This window comes from Bufo bufo, chromosome 6 (genome assembly GCF_905171765.1).
Source record: "Bufo bufo chromosome 6, aBufBuf1.1, whole genome shotgun sequence".
NCBI classification, from domain to species: Eukaryota; Metazoa; Chordata; class Amphibia; order Anura; family Bufonidae; genus Bufo; species Bufo bufo.
In genome coordinates, this window is record NC_053394.1 from 292,230,907 (window position 1) to 292,253,256 (window position 22,350).

Here is a 22,350-nt window from a genome sequence, read left to right on the forward strand (position 1 = left end):
GATGTGTTACATCATAATGTATTATGAGGTTGAGGTTTGGCGGCATCTTAGGGCATATATCAGGCGGTTCTGCAGCAGCTGAGATGTGTACTATGAGGTTCTGCAGCAGCTGAGATGTGTATTTTGAGGTTGCGTAGCAGCTGAGATGTGTATTAGGTTCTGCAGCTGAGGTGTGTATTATGAGGTTCTTCAGCATCTGAAGTAAATATTATAATCAGGGATGAGCGAATCGACTTCGGATGAAACATCTATTCGCATAATACTTAGTTTGAATACTGTACGGAGCGAGCGCTCCATACAGTATTAGAATGTATTGGCTCTGATGAGCCGAAGTTATTGCTTTGCGAAGTCTCGCGAAACTTCGGATAATAACTTCATAATTCATCATTTGTACTGTAGAAAACCATCTCCCGAACTCGGGTTCGGTTCCAAGTGGTACCTTGGAACCGAACCGGAGTTCGGGAAATGTTTTTTAGAATAACTTCGGCTCATCGGAGCCAACACATTGTAATACTGTATGGAGCGCTCGCTCCATACAGTATTCAAACTAAGTATTATGCGAATAGATGTTCTGCAGCAGCCGAGATGTGTATATGAGGTTCTGCAGCAGCTGAGATTTGTATTATAAGGTTCTGCAGCAGCTGAGGTGTGTTTTATAAATCTGCAGAATGTGAGCTATGTATTGTGAGGTTCTGCAGTACCTAAGACCCCTTTCACGCGAGTGAGTTTTCCGCGCGGGTACAATGCGTGACGTGAACGCATAGCACCTGCACTGGATCCTGACCCATTCATTTCAGTGGGTCTGTGTACATGAGCGTTGTTTTTCATGCATCAGTTCTGCGTTGCGTGAAAAATGCAGCATGTTGTATATTCTACGTTTTTCACGCTGCACCATAGAAGTGAATGGGGCTTCAGTGAAAAACGCATTGCATCCGCAAGCAAGTGCGGATGCAATGCGTTTTTCACTGATGGTTGCTAAGAGATGTTGTTTGTAAACCTTCAGTATGAAAAACGCATCAAAAAAAGTTTCAGCTGCATCTCTGACAGAGTACTCTACAATGCACTGCAACTGAAACTTGCGATTTTTGGCAGACTTCTACTGCAGATAGAGATGAGTAGCTCTCCTCTCAGTATGGCTCATGCACACCGCCGTTGCCTGGCCGTGGCCGTATTGCTGCTCGCAATACACGGGCACCTGCCGTGTGCACCCCGCATCACGGATGCGGACCCAATAACATGAATGAGTCCACAATCCGGGAGATGTGGTGTGTAACGGAGGCACGGATCAGAAGCTCAAGGAAGCACTACGGATTCCGGACTGTTGGATGCGGATTGCGGACCCCATTCAAGTGAACAGGTCTGCGATCTGCATGCGGTGGCCCCACGGTCGGTGCCTGTGAATTGTGGACCGCAATTTGCGGTCTGCAGCACGGGCCCGGCCGGCACACGGACGCGTGCATGATCCCTAACTACTCATCAGGATTCTCAACATCCAGCAGCTTATTCCCATTTCTCCATGATTACTAACCACTAATTGTATCATAAATTAAATTACCTGACATCTCACAAACAACTTATATACCTTAAAATTCCAACAGACTTTAAAACTGTATTAAAAAAAATCAAATAAGAAATAAAAAAATATTTTCTAAGCAAAAAAAAAAATCCATAAATTATCATGTATTGTCCCGTACGGTATTTTTCCAGCTCTGCAAGTCATCATTTTCTAGAACACTGAACCCTCCAGTTATTGCACTGAAATGAGAGCGATTGATAACTGGAATGGATTGCATAGTAAATGGTCCCTCCCCGAGTCTGTTAATGATTTAGGAAAAGACAAACGTAAGCAAGAAAGGTTTACCCACTTATGTATCAGTGAGAGGCCTACACGGAAGTATCCATATGTACAACGCAGCTTTGATGTCTGAATCTAGGTAAGTAAATCTAAATGAAAACAAATTTCAAGAACTTAATTGGCAGAAGTTCAGTATCGGGGTGAGTATAGTGAATGGGAACTGGAATATAGTAGAGGGCGAATAGAAAGAGGGACATGTGGCCGACTAAGGATGATGCTCAGATCAACAATCTCGTGAGTTCATATCAACATCTACTGGGCTCCCCTGTCAGGTAGATTGCAATCCACTATTTAGTAATCTGTTCTAAGGCCTTATGGACAAGGCAGAGCTGTATATGGAGGTGCAGAGGCTGCATGGGGACAGTATGGCAGAATAATAATAATACTCCTCTAGAAGCTGCACAGCTGGAGAGCCACAGGTTGGAGACCACTGCATTATGACCAAAGTGCTCACAGTATAGCTGAAAGGCCACATGCAGCTGACATGTGGCCTCTGGCTACCTTAACCTATCCCAAACAAGTGTCCAGTATCAAAGGCATACAGTATATACCATGCAGACAATCAAGGTGGCTGCTATAGGAACTATGAAGGAAGAGGGCCCAAATCAAGTTGCTCCGTTATTTTTCTCTATGGATAGTGTGGACCTGCACAAGAATCCCTCTCCAAAGGGGCAGGAGATTGATTATGCATAGATCACTGTTACCAGGACAAAAGACCACAACAGGGTCTGACAGGCCCACCAGAGAATCATTCTGAGGGCTCAAGTTCTGAAAAAATAAGAGATTCAAAGGTTTAGCACAATATAAGCCCATTTTCAACTAGCTCTGGAGGCAATTATTAGTCTCAGGGTCTATTTCTTGTTGATCCACAAAGAACCTATTAATGATGAATTGATGATGTCTTGTAAAGTGATAAAAACAAAGATACGATGTAAGGTGAGCCCTCAGAATCATCCTCTCTGATAGACCAAAGGAACTCATGTCCTACACTAAACTCCACATTCAGTATTTTCCTAATTATAGTTTTAACAGCAAGCCTGCTATCCTTTCTCTGCTCTCTGGTCAGTTGTAACTTGCGTAACATGACCATTTCTCATATTACAGATGACTAAGCTTCATTTCACATGACTAGCCTGCTCAAACAGTAAAGAGATGGAGACTGTGGTAATTGTAGCTATTGGTGTCCTGGCTACTATCTTTCTGGCTTCCTTTGTGGCCTTGGTCGTGGTCTGCAGGCAGCGCTACTGCCGAACGAAAAATCTTCTCACACACTACAACAACAAGTAAGTCGAAAGGAGTTGAAGACCAATAGACAACCACTGCTGAAACAGATTGGGATCTGTGGCCACAGCCATAAATTTTGTTTTTGGGTTTGGTTGTCTGGTGGCAGCTAGATGAATAGGTGTTTCTGTTAGTCCACTCCAGGCTGGATATAGTGAGTAGTATCTATACTGGGCTAAGGGACTTTTGGAAGCTGCATGCAGAAAAAAATCCATAAAAGATATATAATTTTCTATGAGAGGAGATTGAATTTGATCATTCTATTCTGGTTGGACATGACTAGCATTATTCTTCTTAGGGATGACCTTTTTGATGACTGAGGTGTACATAAGCCTGTAGCAAGGGATTAGCTTAAAGGGATTGTCTCAACATGCCATTACAAAGGTGAGATGAGACACAGTTCTGACCACCAAACCGGCGCTGTTTCAATAGCTCGAATTGTGGTGCATGAGAGCTACGGAAATGCCGTAGCACAGAAAGCTATACTGTTTCCCAAACTTGGACACAGAATAAATTTGCTGTGCTATGCTTTTTCCATAGCTCCCACGCACCGCAATGGGAGCTACTGAAACAGTGAGCGCCGACGCACTCCTATGTTTCCCGGCCGGCTGGTGGTTGGGACTGTATCTCATCTTGGTTTTGTAGTGGCAAAATGAGACAACCACTTTAAGTTTAGTGTGATATATTGTGGTCACAAAATATATATTACATTTTTGTGTAATATATAAACTATTACATTCCAATATGGTGTCCACTGGCATCATCCTAGCCTAAGAAGTCAGGGACAGTCTATTACTAGTCTTGTGGACATACAGTGACCTAAAGGAGGTTTTCACAGACCCTTCATTCAGTAATAGATGGGGGTGCCAGGACCCCCACCAATAACATATTAGTAGGTTATTCTAAATCTAAGTAATCAATACAGTCCCAGAAAGCCCTCTATATTTATGTATGTATTTTTGTATTCTTAAAAGGCCAACTGTGGATTTAATTGGAGCAATGGAAACCCAGTCTGAGCCATCAGACCTGGAACTGGATGATGTTGTGATTACAAACCCACAAATCGAGGCAATTTTGGAAGATGAAGACTGGATTGAAGATGCATCGTATGTTTACAATTTAATCTATCTTAATTGATTTCATTACAGTGAAACATATCTGAAAAGACCTCCTCTTTTAGGTGACCAATATGCCTCTAGATTAGTGTATGTTCACATCTTCTTTGACAGCACCAACCCCTAGGAACCCATTTTTCAATTTTGGGAGGTTATCTTAAAGAGGCTTTAATGTACTTTGCAAAATGGCAACTTGGCCAGAATAAGGACTGCTTCTAAAACTGGAGATCCTCCCAAGACACCTGCTTGTGCTTCCAAATAATCAGATCTTATAATAGAAATTGGATGATGCCAATTACATGTATACTCTGTAACAACAAAATTATAGCAAAGGTATGACTACTCAGACATTAATACTCCTCTTCAACTGCACCATCCCCACATATGGACATCTTTACACTATCTATATTGTGGAGGATTGGTGTGGCTGTACTTAGTGTCGGTGGTAGTATTATTTAGGTGCTTTTATGTATAGATTGCATGACACTACCTTGAAGGCATTAGGTACTACTGGAGGCCGGTATTATTTAGACACTAAAGGTATTCGGTAGCATGGAAATATTTCTTTCTACTGTCCACCTTCAAGAGATGATGCAAAGAACTCTCTAATACATATTTTGACATCTTACATATACCATACACATACTGTATATAATGCAATGTTTTATTTCTGTGTTTGCTAATAAATCACACAAGTGATGTTGATTTTCTTGTTTCCTAGTGGACTTGTGTCTCACTGCATTTCAATTCTAAAGGTATGTATGCAAGGGACATATTACAGTTACCGTAATAGATAGTCTATAGTAATTTGCTCCCCAAGAACAGATCTCAGAATTTGTTTTAGGTTTACACAGCTGGTCCCATGATTGTGGTGGCAGAAGCCATGGTCCAGGTCTTAATTACTACGGAAGTATTAAGTTCATACATCTATGTATGCCAACTCAGAGAACCCCATTAATGAGACTTCTTCCTTTATAGATATGCCACACACTCACTGAAAAGCTGGTAGCTATGACTATGGGGTCAGGTGCTAAAATGAAAACTCCATCAAGCTTGAGCGACATCATTGTTGTTGCGAAAAGAATCAGTCCAAGGTAAGAGTAGTATATTGGCTCCATAATGGTTTTGGCTATATATGGTCCCATCAGAGACTTTAAATTGTTACTAATGGGCTGTTTATAGATTTGTTTGTTTCTGGTTTGACCAATGAAGAGTCTCAAAGTCAATATATTGCCATCACATACTCTCAAATACAAATACAATGAAATACAGCACCTAGATATAAATGTCAGATTGCTGCACAACTCAGCATGCAGTTATGTCGTCTCAGGCAGATATGTAAATGATTACAGGTGTGGTCTGATTAGACACTGGGTTTTGCCGTAAGGGCATACAATTGCCTCCCCCACACCCCACCCTATAAAAAAGCTCTCAGAGGCTACTTTTGGGTAGTGTACCTCTTAGTGAGAGATCATTGGCTGCTAGACATGCCTCAACAATGTACTTTAAGACTTTTGTCCAGTTAACAGACTTTGATAGGAGGCACATCATTGAACTGAGACAAGCAGGATGTTCATTTCGATGAACTGCTTTCCATCTAGACCGTTCTGATTTAGCTGTTAGGAGTTGTTGGTGACGGTTGCGTAAGGATATGCACACACAGCAAATAGGGAAGAAAGAACAAATATTAACTAGTGACAGGTTCTTGGGTGCCCAGGGCTCATTGATGCTTGTGGGCAGTGAAGACTAGCCAGTCTGGTCTGATCCAACAGAAGAGGCACTGTAGTCAGTGGCGTAGCTATAGGGGTCGCAACGGTCACAATTGCGACAGGGCCCCTAATTCAGGAGAGATGGAGTAAAGCGGGCACCGCAAGTGGTTTTTTATTAATTGCGGCGGGCACTCCCTATATTTTGTGTGGCTGCGCTGCGCTTACTTGTCAGCGCGAGACCTGTGACCTCCGCGGTGGGTCTCGCGGGATCACAGCCGCCAGAAATGACGAGCCCGCCGGCCGCCTCAGCCCTCAAGTGAGGAGAGCGGAACAAATAAGAGTAGGTAGTCTTTTTTTTTATGTAAAAAATGGCACACACCTGCGTCCGGCTTCATACGGAGGGGGGACATGAATGATGATTAGTGGTGCGTGAGGCAGTGTGTCTGAATTCAGAAGGGCCCGTACCAGCCATAATAGGGCAGCAAATAATGAGGAGCCCGGGGGCAAATGAAAATGAAATACTCTGTGGGCAAAAATCGAAATGTATGGAGGGAGGGGGCGGAGACAAAATGAAATATAGTAAGAGTCTGACAATATTTCATTTTGCCCCCATTCCCTCTATATATTTTAAATTTTTTGACCACTGAGTATTTCATTTTAATTTTGCCCCCTCATTATTTGCTGCCCCTGGCTGACCTCATATGGCCGGTGTGGGCCCCCCCTTTCTGAATTCAGACACACTGCCGCACGGCACCACTGATCACGGCACCACCACGGAGCCTCGCGAGGGGGGCCCTAATTCAAAGTTTGCCCTGAGGACCATAGAACTCTAGTTACGCCCCTGACTGTAGTATACACACTAACTGCTGAAATAATTACTACTGGCTTAGAATAAAAAAGTGTCAGAAACCATATTGCCATGCATCTTACTATGTATTGGGCTGTGTATTAGCAGACTCTGTTAAGGCATCATTTTTGGATGCTTGGTCCCAACAAGCCATTGTTTTTTTGCCAAAAATACCATCTTCTTTGTAATATAAAAAAGCATAACACATGCGACGGTGCATCCGGCGGTGTTGTAAACTCGCTGTTTGTTAGCAACTTAATAATGTGTTTACTCATAGTTACGACAATGAAAAATTATAAAAATCGGAGTCCTCGGAGACCTAAGGGTACTTTCACACTAGCGTTTTTCTTTTTTTCCGGCATAGAGTTCCGTCCTAGGGGCTCTATACCGGAAAAGAACTGATCAGTTTTATCCTAATGCATTCTGAATTGAGAGCAATCCGTTCAGGATGTCTTCAGTTCAGTCTTTTTGACTGTTCAAGACGAAGATAATACAGCAGCATGCTGCGGTTTTATCTCTGGCCAAAAATCCGGAACACTTGCCGGAATGCCGGATCCGGCTTTTTTTCCCCATAGGAATGTATTAGTTCAAAATACCGCAATGCCAGATCCGTCCTTCCGGTCTGCGCATGCAAAGACCGAAAAAAAATTGAAAATAATAAATGCCGGATCCGTTTTTCCGGATGACACCGGAAAGACGGATCCGGCATTTAAGTGCATTTGTAAGACTGATCAGGATCCTGATCAGTCTTACAAATGCCATCACTTGGCATACGTTTTGACGGATCCGGCAGGCAGTTCCGGCGACGGAACTGCATGCCGGATTCCTCTGCCGAAAGTGTGAAAGTACCCTTAGAGTGTCATATACAAAATTTTCAGGCTAACTGGAGCATATTTGAGTCATGTTCGGAAACTAACAGAATTTTTTGAAAAATTCGACAAAGCAGACATGAAACGAATTTCAAGAAATTCGCACATCTCTCCATGGACTATGTCTTATATTACAACTTAGCCCCATTCACTTTGGTCCACTATAGGGAAATGTTGTGTTATATGGACTGCTAAAATCTGGCTTATAAAGGGTCCCACTAAAAGGTCATATAGGCAGGAGGTTGTCCATCAAGACTTTTCAGATGGATTAACATAGATAAGGATGTCTCACATTATGTTTGGAATTGTAGTTTTAGCTGGGGGCAATTGCTCAATATGCATGTTACTAGTGCACCTGGCAAAGACTCACAGTGAAGTTGACTATTTGTTGGGCTGTATTAGTATGCGCCGAAATTTACAATGAAACCACACAATGACTCACAGCAGTGACTTGTAAATTAATAGACTCTATTCTCATGTACAGTGGCTGCGCCCACACAATGTCTGCTTCCTATGAAGTCTATTAGGATTTCTAGATAAAAGGCAATCCAACCTACAAGTATAACACTATACAGATATTAGGATTTTTATAATGAAGAAGGTAGCAATATGTTGCTCTCCTGCCATGAGGGTACTGTAAGTCTCAGCATGGCTACCTAGCATACTGTGTAGTCACCACTGTTTTAAGGTCACATTCTTTTTTCCTATTGTTTCAAAAGCATTGATGTATTGGATTTACAAAGGGTAAATGAGCTAATGTTGATGCTGTGAGAAAAAGTGCAAGATGTCAGCGATGGGGCTATGTGGCAGAGCAGTGGCAAATGGTAGATGTAATCTACTAATAGGTCTCACATTGGTGACCGACAGATCTTGACACTGGGGCACCAGGATGTTTTCCTCCAGAATAGGGAACACTGCCTTCTCTTATAGACTTGAGAGTCTCAACCTGTGTTATTTAAGGGTTAGGCACAATATTATGTAGCACAATTATCTATAAAGAAAGCATGGCTGTGGAGCAAGAGAAATTTTGTCTACGAGCTATCACAATTATAACGGCAAAGAGGTATCTGCAAAAGGAGTGTGCAAACAATTTGTACCACAGTCCTCCAAGTGCCACATGTGTCTGTCTCTTGTTCTCTGGCAGCAGTGGCCACGTTTGTTGTAGAACAGGCATCCTCAAACTGCGGCCCTCCAGCTGTTGCAAAACTACAACTCCCAGCATGCCCGAACAGCCTACAGGTATCAGCCTACAGCAGGGCATTGTGGGAGTTGTAGTTTTACAACAGCTGGAGGGCCGCAGTTTGAGGATGCCTGTTGTAGAAGATAAAAACTGCAACAAGACCACTGTGATTGGGAGTGCGCAGGCTATAGTAAAAATATAGAGTAAATAGAGAAGCCATGAAGTTTGATGATCATTCATGTACAGTACTGTGCAAAAAATGCTTACTGCAAATGCTGCAAAGTAAGAATGCTTTCAAAAATAGAAGTGTTTGGGGGGTACTATCTCTAGTTATGGAGAGCACCTTAATCAGTGTGAGGAGGCTTATAGGCCATACATGTTCCTCTGGGATTCTGGGAAGAAAGGGATGAAAATCCCCTCTTAGCAAGCTCTGCTTCGAATGCCATCAGATGTTCAGTAGCTTTCCTATAAATCAATATTTGACCCTTCAAACAGGCCTTGAGATATGACTTGGATAACAAGTAAGCCAAAACCTTATCTGCGGACAGCTGTTTCAGAGTGATTGTCCCTCATCAGTGCAGAGCAGCGAGTACTGGCTTAACTGGGTGAGAGGCCTAGGTCAGGATTTGGGGATACTACTGTGTGACGGACTGAACAGTCATGGGGCTGCTGGAGAGGCCTGAGGGCTAGCCTCCTTCCTATGGACTGTGGACCCAGAACTATGGAGACCCCTTCCCCCCTGCCTCCTTATTCTACAAAGGGAAAAATGGGTAGTTTCTGCCTGTGAGTGATTACGTTATCCCATTGTGTTGATTAATTGTATCACATGTGTGTGTTTTCTGCCTGTAACTGCATGTGATTGGTTTATGTAAGAAACTGTCTCAGTCTTCCACAAGATCCCCCATGGGAGTGTCCCTTGCTGGAAGACCTGCATAAAAGGCTGATATGTTGCCCCATTAAAGTGTCCTGTGCTACCCTTCATGAAGTCTGGGCTCATGTTTGGGGATTGGAGAACTACACTCTGGGGATTGCTATAATCAATATACTCTCCAGAGTATAATGATTAGTTCTTGTAAGAGCTTGTTCCTGCATCGCTCTCTGAAAGAGAGCGGGTCACCCACTGGAACCTGGAAACCTTAAGACGGCGAGATCCCAACCAAGCTGCGGCAGTTCATGGGGTCGGCAGTGCTTACGGTGTCAAGTGGAGTGCTTGGAGTCCTCGGGAAGCACTAGGAGCATCCATCAACGGAGGTACCCAGTCGGTGTGGCAGGTGATCCGTTACATACCTCTCCTTACGGAGAGTGCTTTTATTGGCATGAGGAGGCATGTATGGCCTATAAGCCTCCTCACGAATATTAAGGTGCTCTCTGTATGGGGAAATAGTACCCCAAATCCTGACTTATGCCTCTTACCCAGTTAATCCAATACTCTCTGCTCTGCACTGATGAGGGTCTATCATGCCAAAACAGCTCTCTGCAGATGAGATGCTGACTTACCAATTATCCAAGGCATGTTTCAAGGCCTATTTAAAGGGACAAACATTGACTTATGGGATAGCTACCTAGCATCTGGTGGCATCAGAGGCAAAGCTTGCTAAGAGCTCATCTCCATACCTTCTTCCCAAAAATAGAAGTGTTAATAGTTTATTTTTATCAAAGAGTTTTTATGAGACATTTTTAACTGATGACCTATCCTCTGGATCAATAGATCTAATCAGTGGGGGTCTGACACCCGGGACCCCTGCCAATCAGCAATTTGAGAAGGCTCCAGAGCTCCTGTGAGCACCAAGGCCTTCTCATAGCTTACCTTAGTCCAGAGATGTCACGTTCATCGGTCTTGTGGCCTAGGTGCAGCTCAGTCCCATTCAGGTGAATGGGGCTGAGTTGTGATACCAAGCTGTGAGAAAGCTGTGGTGCTCACAGAAGCGCTAAGGCCTTCTCAAACAGCTGATTGGCGGGGGTCCCGGGTGTTGGACCCCGATTGATTAGATATTGATGACCTAGGATAGGTCATTAGTCAAAAAGTCTCAGAAAACCCCTTTAACAAAATGTAAAGTAAATGGACAAAATAAAAATCTAAATCAGACTTCCCTTTGCCTTCAAAACAGTATCAATTCTTCAAGGTACACTTGAACACATTTTCTGAAAGAACTCGGCAAGGAGGTTACATGAAAAGACAGAATGAGCTGAGCAGGCCTATGTTCACAGAACACTGCTGTGAAACACAGGCAGATACTTATCCATCATGCAATACATCTGATTGGCTCCAAATCTATTCTGCAGCAGGACAGCAATCCCAAACATACAGCCAGTGTCATTAAGAACTGTCTTCAGTGTTAAGAAGAACAAGGAGTCCTTGAAGTGAGGATATGGCGCCCACAGAACCAAGATCTCAACTTTGAGTCTCTTTGGGATTACACAAAGAGATTGAAGGATTTGAGCAAGCCTACATCCACAAAAAATCTGCAGTTAGTTCTCCACAACCTCCCTGCCAAGTTCCTTCAAAAACTGCATGCAAATGTACTTAGAAGAATTGATGCTGTGGACACACCAAATATTGTTCGGATTTAGATTTATCTTTTGTTCATTCACTTTGCATTTTGTTAATTGATAAAAATGACCTATTAACACTTCTATTTTTTAAAACATTCTTTACTTTCCAGCATTTTTCCACACCTGCCTAAACTGCACAGTGCGTTATATATGATGCACAGTTTGATATCACAGCTTCTCTGGACTTTCACCTCAGTGAATCCATTGAAGGAGATGGTGTGAAATTGGAAAAAAAATTTGTCCCTGGCTTGTGTCAGGTATTACAGCTCAGCCCTATTTAGTTGAATGAAGCTGACCTGCAATACCAAGCACAGCCCATGGAGAAGAATGGTGCTGTTTCTGGAGCCAGGGACAGGATCTGATTATATCAGGAAAGGCTTTCCCAAAGCATGTAATGGGAAAGGCTTTCCCAATCCTCTATGTTATCCCATCTGCACTAAATATTATAGCTCATGCACGGAACTGTAATACGGCCATGTGCACAAAGCGTCACAGTTCAGGTTGTACACATCTGACAATACTGATGACTGTAATACATCTAACACATATGCTGCTTTATATCTAATGTTGCTTTATTCTGCATTTAGAGTTGATGATGTGGTTCGTTCTATGTATCCTCCCCTGGACCCAAAACTACTTGATGCAAGGTATGTAATTTCTAAACAAAAAAACATAGCTGTGCATGTCCATGTATAGGACAATCCAGTCATGTCATAGTAGACCTAGATGATCTGCAGTGGAGAATATGCAAGGTCACATATGGTAGTTGGTAGTTAAATCAGATGTGGGTGGCTTCACACTATTTAGGTGGTGAATGAGTTTTGTGTATTTCGGTTCTTGTTTAGACCTTGTGTTGAGCTGTGAAATTACAGTGAGTATGAGCGACCGATGGATCTTTTGGCATGCCTTCAACATCAAGAAACTTTTACGCATCCAAAATTTAAAAAGGGCCTTAGCAAGCGTTGATTAAAAATATCATACTATTTGGTATACATAGCTTCTATACAGATCTATGAGTCCTTACGGTAACATACTACAAACAAAGCCCATCTAGTCTGATCCTACAGGAGTCATCCATCTAAATTTACTCCTATTCTATAACATGTTAACATGAAGTAGGGGCCAATGGAAATATGTATGACTACAGGATCAGACTACGCAGAACATGTTTGTCTGTTACCATGGAGACACATGGGTCTGCATAGGAGCTGGAGACACAAAACACTAATCCAGACTATTTGCAAAGTTGTTTCATATTTTATTTCAGATGCACTGAAACAATAAAACATTGTTGCAAAAGTATACATGCTCTTTAACCACCTCAGCCCCCAGTGCTTAAACACCCTGAAAGACCAGGCCACTTTTTACACTTCTGACCTACACTACTTTCACCGTTTATTGCTCGGTCATGCAACTTACCACCCAAATGAATTTTACCTCCTTTTCTTCTCACTAATAGAGCTTTCATTTGGTGGTATTTCATTGCTGCTGACATTTTTACTTTTTTTGTTATTAATCGAAATTTAACGATTTTTTTTGCAAAAAAATGACATTTTTCACTTTCAGTTGTAAAATTTTGCAAAAAAAAACGAGATCCATATAGAAATTTTGCTCTAAATTTATAGTTCTACATGTCTTTGATAAAAAAAAAATGTTTGGGTAAAAAAAAAATGGTTTGGGTAAAAGTTATAGCGTTTACAAACTATGGTACAAAAATGTGAATTTCCGCTTTTTGAAGCAGCTCTGACTTTCTGAGCACCTGTCATGTTTCCTGAGGTTCTACAATGGCCAGACAGTACAAACACCCCACAAATGACCCCATTTCGGAAAGTACACACCCTAAGGTATTCGCTGATGGGCATAGTGAGTTCATAGAACTTTTTATTTTTTGTCACAAGTTAGCGGAAAATGATGATTTTTTTTTTTTTCTTACAAAGTCTCATATTCCACTAACTTGTGACAAAAAATAAAAACTTCTATGAACTCACTATGCCCATCACGAAATACCTTGGGGTCTCTTCTTTCCAAAATGGGGTCACTTGTGGGGTAGTTATACTGCCCTGGCATTTTAGGGGCCCAAATGTGTGGTAAGGAGTTTGAAATCAAATTCTGTAAAAAATGACCTGTGAAATCCGAAAGGTGCTCTTTGGAATATGGGCCCCTTTGCCCACCTAGGCTGCAAAAAAGTGTCACACATCTGGTATCTCCGTACTCAGGAGAAGGTGGGGAATGTGTTTTGGGGTGTCTTTTTACATATACCCATGCTGGGTGAGATAAATATCTTGGTCAAATGCCAACTTTGTATAAAAAAATGGGAAAAGTTGTCTTTTGCCAAGATATTTCTCTCACCCAGCATGGGTATATGTAAAATGACACCCCAAAACACATTCCCCACCTTCTCCTGAGTACGGCAATACCAGATGTGTGACACTTTTTTGCAGCCTAGGTGGGCAAAGGGGCCCATATTCCAAAGAGCACCTTTCGGATTTCACAGGTCATTTTTTACAGAATTTGATTTCAAACTCCTTACCACACATTTGGGCCCCTAGAATGCCAGGGCAGTATAACTACCCCACAAGTGACCCCATTTTGGAAAGAAGACACCCCAAGGTATTCGCTGATGGGCATAGTGAGTTCATGGAAGTTTTTATTTTTTGTCACAAGTTAGTGGAATATGAGACTTTGTATGAAAAAAAAAAAAAAAAAAAATCAGCATTTTCCACTAACTTGTGACAAAAAATAAAAAATTCTAGGAACTCGCCATGCCCCTCACGGAATACCTTGGGGTGTCTTCTTTCCAAAATGGGGTCACTTGTGGGGTAGTTATACTGCCCTGGCATTTTCCAGGGGCCCTAATGTGTGGTAAGTAGGTGAATGACCTGTGAAATCCTAAAGGTGCTCTTTGGAATGTAGGCCCCTTTGCCCACCTAGGCTGCAAAAAAGTGTCACACATGTGGTATCGCCGTATTCAGGAGAAGTTGGGGAATGTGTTTTGGGGTGTCATTTTACATATACCCTTGCTGGGTGAGAGAAATATCTTGGCAAAAGACAACTTTTCCCATTTTTTTATACAAAGTTGGCATTTGACCAAGATATTTCTCTCACCCAGCATGGGTATATGTAAAATGACACCCCAAAACACATTCCCCACCTTCTCCTGAGTACGGCGATACCAGATGTGTGACACTTTTTTGCAGCCTAGATGCGCAAAGGGGCCCAAATTCCTTTTAGGAGGGCATTTTTAGACATTTGGATACCAGACTTCTTCTCACGCTTTGGGGCCCCTAGAATGCCAGGGCAGTATAAATACCCCACATGTGACCCCATTTTGGAAAGAAGACACCCCAAGGTATTCAATGAGGGGCATGGGGAGTTCATAGAAATTTTTTTTTTTTTGGCACAAGTTAGCGGAAATTGATATTTTTAATTTTTTTCTCACAAAGTCTCCCGTTCCGCTAACTTGGGACAAAAATTTCAATCTTTCATGGACTCAATATGCCCCTCACGGAATACCTGGGGGTGTCTTCTTTCCAAAATGGGGTCACATGTGGGGTATTTATACTGCCCTGGCATTCTAGGGGCCCTAAAGCGTGAGAAGAAGTCTGGAATATAAATGTCTAAAAAATTTTACGCATTTGGTTTCCGTGAGGGGTATGGTGAGTTCATGTGAGATTTTATTTTTTGACACAAGTTATTGGAATATGAGACTTTGTAAGAAAAAAAATTAAAAAATTCCGCTAACTTGGGCCAAAAAAATGTCTGAATGGAGCCTTACAGAGGGGTGATCAATGACAGGGGGGTGATCAATGACAGGGGGGTGATCAATGACAGGGGGGTGATCAGGGAGTCTATATGGGGTGATAACCACAGTCATTGATCACGCCCGTGTAAGGCTTCATTCAGACGTCCGTATGCGTTTTGCGGATCCGATCCATCTATCAGTGGATCCGTAAAAATCATGCGGACGTCTGAATGGAGCTTTACAGGGGGGTAATCAATGACAGGGGGGTGATCAGGGAGTCTATATGGGGTGATCACCACAGTCATTGATCACGCCCCTGTAAGGCTTCATTCAGACGTCCGTATGCGTTTTGCGGATCCGATCCATCTATCAGTGCATCCGTAAAAATCATGCGGGCATCTGAATGGAGCTTTACAGGGGGGTAATCAATGACAGGGGGGTGATCAGGGAGTCTATATGGGGTGATCACCACAGTCATTGATCACGTCCCTGTAAGGCTTCATTCAGACGTCCGGATGCGTTTTGCGGATCCGATCCATCTATCAGTGGATCCGTAAAAATCATGCGGACGTCTGAATGGAGCTTTACAGGGGGGTAATCAATGACAGGGGGGTACTCAATGACAGGGGGGTGATCAGGGAGTCTATATGGGGTGATCACCACAGTCATTGATCACGCCCCTGTAAGGCTTCATTCAGACGTCCGGATGCGTTTTGCGGATCCGATCCATCTATCAGTGCATCCGTAAGAATCATGCGGACATCTGAATGGAGCTTTACAGGGGGTTGATCAATGACAGGGGGGTGATCACCACAGTCATTGATCATGCCCCTGTAAGGCTTCATTCAGACTTCCGGATGCGTTTTGCGGATCGGATCCATCTATCAGTGCATCCGTAAAAATCATGCGGACATCTGAATGGCGCTTTACAGGGGGGTGATCAGGGAGTCTATATGGGGTGATCACCACAGTCATTGATCATGCCCCTGTAAGGCTTCATTCAGACGTCCGGATGCGTTTTGCGGATCCGATCCATCTATCAGTGCATCTGTAAAAATCATGCGGACATCTGAATGGAGCTTTACAGGGGGGTAATCAATGACAGGGGGGTAATCAATGACAGGGGGGTGATCAGGGAGTCTATATGGGGTGATCACCACAGTCATTGATCACGCCCCTGTAAGGCTTCATTCAGACGTCCGGATGCGTTTTGCGGATCCGATCCATCTATCAGTGGATCCGTAAAAATCATGCGGACATCTGAATGGAGCTTTACAGGGGGGTGATCAATGACAGGGGGGTAATCAATGACAGGGGGGTGATCAGGGAGTCTATATGGGGTGATCAGGGGCTAATAAGGGGTTAATAAGTGACGGGGGGGGGGGTGTTGTAGTGTAGTGTAGTGGTGCTTGGTGCTACTTTACTGAGCTACCTGTGTCCTCTGGTGGTCGATCCAAACAAATGGGACCACCAGAGGACCAGGTAGCAGGTATATTAGACGCTGTTATCAAAACAGCGTCTAATATACCTGTTAGGGGTTAAAAAAAACACATCTCCAGCCTGCCAGCGAACGATCGCCGCTGGCAGGCTGGAGATCAACTCTCTTACCTTCCGTTCCTGTGAGCGCGCGCGCCTGTGTGCGCGCGTTCACAGGAAATCTCGGCCATCGCGAGATGACGCGTATATGCGTGACTGTGCGCAGCGCTGCCACCTCCGGAACGCGATCCTGCGTTAGGCGGTCCGGAGGTGGTTAAAGGGCATCTGTCAGCAGATTTGTACCTATGAAATTGGCTGACCTGTTCCATGTGCACTTGGCATCTGAAGGCATCTGTGTTGGTCCCATGCTCATATGTGCCCGCATTGCTGACAAAAATGATGTTTAATATAAGCAAATGAGCCAATACTCCTTGAGGCTCTGCTCTCTCTGCAACTGCCATGCTATCTCCACTTTGATTGACAGGACCAGGCAACGTAAACGCAATCATGCCTGGCACTGTCAATCAAAGATCAGAGGGTGCAGCAGTTGCAGAGAGAGCTGAGCCTCTAGGTGTATAGGCACCACTCCTGTCGCTCCTAGAGGCTCATTTGCATAAATCAAAACTTCATTTTCGGAAATGCGGGCACATATGTACATGGGAACCAACACAGATGCCTTCAGCTGCCAAGCGCACATGCAACACGTCAGCCAGGTTCATAGGTAGAAAGCTGCTGACATGTCCTTCAATGATAAGAAACTTAATATATGCAGATGAAAGTAAGTGCTCTGTTAGGCTACTTTCACACTCGCGTTTTGGGCGGATCTATCATGGATCTGCAAAAACGGACCCGTTACAATAATACAACCGCATGCATCCGTCATGAACGAATCCGTTTGTATTATCTGTAACATAGCCAAGACGGATCCGTCATGAACTCCATTGAAAGTCAACGGGAGACTGATCCGTTTTCTATTGTGCCAAATTGTGTCAGAGAAAACGGATCCGTCCCCATTGACTTACATTGTGTGCCAGGACGGATCCGTTTGGCTCAGTTTAGTCAAGCTGACAGCAAAACTCTGCAGGCAGCGTTTTGGTGTCCGCCTTGTAAGAAGGTACCTGGAATCATTGTGGATGGAAGGTATTTCAACGAGGTTCCTGTCCTCGTTGAAGAGCCGGTATTTTATGTGTCAGCAGCAGCTTTTGCTAATTGACACCTAAAGATTTAGCATGGCTGTTATAGCTGATCCGGGAAGGCTCTTACTGGAAGTATAAAATGTGTTTGGGATGGCTCACCCTCCGACTGGCAGTGAATGGGTGCTCCCTCTAAAAAGATACGCCCCAATCTTTAAAGGAAACAATTGAAATTTAGTGGATAGAGGGGCACACCTGCATCCAAAATTACACAGAATACTAGCCAAGAAAGGTACTAAATATTTATTAATACATATAGATCAATTGTGGTAACTATATAAAATACTACTAAGATAACATACTGTTAAAATGACATAAAATGACAGAAAATGGTACTGTATGCATACATGAAAATTAATTAAAATAAATGCAACCAGATGAGGTATTCAATATGTACGTTGTGCTAGCCTACAGTCTACTAGATTTTAATAGATCGTGGCGAATATGTTATTGTCAGGTCTCTGATTTAGGTGCACCTGTGGAGTGAGTGATTTCTCTTTGTGTCGGCAGTTCTTTACAGTGACTTTTCAATGAAAGAAGTTCCGATATGGTTAATACCTTTGCAAATCAGGATATTTTCCTCTCGATTTATCAGATGTATTATTGCAGCTATAGTGCAATCATCTACTAGTGCACTGCGATTTTGATCCTGCAGGTATTACTCACGGTTTGTAATGATGAAGTTTCGGATTATCGTGCCTGACGTGGCGTCCCACTTCAATGTTATCTTGAGGTGAGTGAAAAGTTTTGTAGATATAAGAGTAATCCGCTAGACACCAGGGTCTATGGCTGGTTAGACCCTCTTTAGTGATCGGCGTTACCTCGTGTCTGTTTATTCCAGACGCGACGGGACTCTTGTCATTTCTGGTAAAGCTTTCAGGAGCGCTCCAAAAATCACAGAAGGTTCGCTGGTCGTGTGCTGCGGTTTTTTCTTCTTCTTTCCTTGAGACTTGTATACACCAGACGCGTTTCGGAGTTAACACAGACTCCTTCCTCAGTGGTCCCTGAGTTAACACAGACTCCTTCCTCAGTGGTCCCTGAGTTAACAAAGACTCCTTCCTCGCGTCTGGTGTATACAAGTCTCAAGGAAAGAAAAAAAACGCAGCACACGACCAGCGAACCTTCTGTGATTTTTGGAGCGCTCCTGAAAGCTTTACCAGAAATGACAAGAGTCCCGCCGCGTCTGGAATAAACAGACACGAGGTAACGCCGATCACTAAAGAGGGTCTAGCCAGCCATAGACCCTGGCGTCTAGCGGATTACTCTTATATCTACAAAACGTTTCACTCACCTCAAGATAACATTGAAGTTAAGACCTTCGGTGCCGCACCACGTGGGACGCAACGTCAGGCACGATAATCCAAAACTTCATCACTACAAACCGTGAGTAATACCTGCTGGATCAAAATCGCAGTGCACTAGTAGATGATTGCACTATAGCTGCGATAATACATCTGATAAATCGAGAGGAAAATATCCTCATTTGCAAAGGTATTAACCATATCGGAACTTCTTTCATTGAAAAGTCGCTGTAAAGAACTGCCGACACAAAGAGAAATCACTCACTCCACAGGTGCACCTAAATCAGAGACCTGACAATAACATATTCGCCACGATCTATTAAAATCTAGTAGACTGTAGGCTAGCACAACGTACATATTAAATACCTCATCTGGTTGCATTTATTTTAATTCATTTTCATGTATGCATACAGTACCATTTTATGTCATTTTAACAGTATGTTATTTTAGTAGTATTTTATATACAGTACAGACCAAAAGTTTGGACACACCTTCTCATTCAAAGAGTTTTCTTTATTTTCATGACTATGAAAATTGTAGATTCACACTGAAGGCATCAAAACTATGAATTAACACATGTGGAATTATATACATAACAAACAAGTGTGAAACAACTGAAAATCTCTCATATTCTAGGTTCTTCAAAGTAGCCACCTTTTGCTTTGATTACTGCTTTGCACACTCTTGGCATTCTCTTGATGAGCTTCAAGAGGTAGTCCCCTGAAATGGTCTTCCAGCAGTCTTGAAGGAGTTCCCAGAGATGCTTAGCACTTGTTGGCCCTTTTGCCTTCACTCTGCGGTCCAGCTCACCCCAAACCACCTCGATTGGGTTCAGGTCCGGTGACTGTGGGGGCCAGGTCATCTGGCGCAGCACACCATCACTCTCCTTCATGGTCAAATAGCCCTTACTTTCAAAGTTTTCCCAATTTTTCGGCTGACTGACTGACCTTCATTTCTTAAAGTAATGATGGCCAATCGTTTTTCTTTACTTAGCTGCTTTTTTCTTGCCATAATACAAATTCTAACAGTCTATTCAGTAGGACTATCAGCTGTGTATCCACCTGACTTCTCCTCAACGCAACTGATGGTCCCAACCCCATTTATAAGGCAAGAAATCCCACTTATTAAACCTGACAGGGCACACTTGTGAAGTGAAAACCATTTCAGGGGACTACCTCTTGAAGCTCATCAAGAGAATGCCAAGAGTGTACAAAGCAGTAATCAAAGCAAAAGGTGGCTACTTTGAAGAACCTAGAATATGACATATTTTCAGTTGTTTCACACTTGTTTGTTGTGTATATAATTCCACATGTGTTAATTCATAGTTTTGACGCCTTCAGTGTGAATCTACAATTTTCATAGTCATGAAAATAAAAAAAACTCTTTGAATGAGAAGGGGTGTCCAAACTTTTGGTCTGTACTGTAGGTACCACAATTGATCTATATGTATTAATAAATATTTAGTACCTTTCTTGGCTAGTATTCTGTGTAATTTTGGATGCAGGTGTGCCCTTCTTACAGGAAGTAGTCAAAGTGCTGGGTGGGTGACTACTCCCCATGTTCCAGGCCGGGTTTTGCCAGGCATGAAAACCAGCCAGCACTGCCAGGTGTGTGAATTTACCTCCCTCTGACAGTGGAGCTGAGGAGTCTGTGTGCTGTGAACTAAGGGCTGTGCTGGGATTTGAGGTTTGCGCCGGGCTGGAGGACTCAGGCCCCTCTAAAGGCGAACAGGCCGCCTATGGACTTGATGAGGTTGAACGGCTAACAGGGTGTGAATTAACACCCAGGAGAAAAGGGGACTTTATTGTTTATGGACTTTCCTTTTGTGTGAACAAACACCAAGCCACCTGCGTTTTGTGATACACCTTATCTGCATTTTGTTATACAACAATGTGTGAATAAACAACGCTGTTTAATTCAAGAACTGTGTACTTTGCCTCTATGCTGCATCCACTAGTCCTACCTACCAGAGCAAATCCCCACAATTGGCGGAGGATGCGGGCAAGTGCAGTGAGGCTGGCGTGAACGCCAATATATTTTTGGGTTTGCATTATTGGGCCCAGTTGAATGTCGTACATCAAACCAGCTGCATTTCAACCCGTGCCCCACGACAAATGGAGGCTGTTGTGAAGGCCTCATGGAGGCTAATTTGCAGCAGCGAGAGACCAACCTGCACCAATGGGAGGCTAATAAGCAGCAGCAAGAGACCAACCAGTTGCTGCTACAACACGTGATGGCTTTACATACAGCAGGAGCAACCCCATGCGTCCACGATGCCCGGAAAGCAGTCCGTGCAGCGATCCTTAAGATGACACCTGTAGACGACATCGAAACCTACCTGGCGATGTACGAGAACGTGGCCAACAGGGAATAGATCACCCGAGACCAGTGGGCTGAGGTAGTCACTCCTTTCCTGGCATCAGAGTCCTAGCAGGTGTATTTTTGACGATCAAGTGGCCGACTACCCAAAGGTAAAGGGTGAGATTTTGGCAAGACTGGGGGTGAATGTGTTGGTCCGGGCCCAGCGGGTACATCAGTGGGGATTTAAGCCGGCTGAGCCCGCGAGACCTCAGTATTATGATTTATTCCACCTTTTGCAAAAGTGGCTACAGCCTGATGTGCTGAGTCCCACAGCTATGCTGGATAGACTATTCGCTGACATATTTTGGAGGGCGCTGCCACCCCCTCTCCAGCACTGGATCAGCCAGGTATCTCCTGGAAATGGTGGACCTGGTGGAACGCTATGAGGCCTAGAATCTCAAGGGGGGTTATTTTGGGAGGAGGGCAGGCAAACTCCAGAACTCCCCACCCCAGGCCCACTGGTATGAGCCAATGAAACCCCCCTGGGTTTCTGTGTGCCACAGGTACCCCGGAGGCTCTAAACCACTTGTGCCAGGTGGAAGTGGGAGACACTCAAGCGGAGGCGCTGCTGGACTCAGGGGAGCTTGGTGACCTGGTGCGGTCCGCTGAGTATACTGGCCGAAAAGTTAGGCTGATGTGCATTAATGGAGACTTGAAAGACTACCCCATCGCGCTGGTGTCTCTAACCACAGTCGCCACATATCTCCACTATGAACTTATAATAGGGAGAGACTTTCCAGGTTTCCCTGCCCTATGGCTGGTTGTGAGAGTTAATGATACCCCTGAGACAGGAATAAGCCCAGGAGATTGGCCTTGTTCAGGGGGACGGCCATAACCCTGGGAACCTAAGTCCGAAAGGCCAGCAGTA

At 43.6% G+C, this 22,350-nt stretch overlaps 1 protein-coding gene across 1 annotated transcript; it reads left to right on the forward strand.

Annotated features, from left to right (window-relative positions):
• The first annotated feature begins 1,837 nt into the window (after nucleotides 1–1,837).
• Nucleotides 1,838–18,767, forward strand: TMEM98 (transmembrane protein 98). Its single transcript, XM_040438436.1, has 8 exons — nucleotides 1,838–1,934; nucleotides 2,960–3,138; nucleotides 4,111–4,242; nucleotides 4,973–5,006; nucleotides 5,230–5,345; nucleotides 11,997–12,056; nucleotides 18,476–18,553; nucleotides 18,662–18,767. The coding sequence occupies exons 2-8, from the start codon at nucleotides 3,008–3,010 to the stop codon at nucleotides 18,765–18,767; spliced, it is 657 nt and encodes a 218-aa protein (XP_040294370.1). The 5' UTR covers nucleotides 1,838–1,934; nucleotides 2,960–3,007.
• Nucleotides 18,768–22,350: the final 3,583 nt, after the last annotated feature.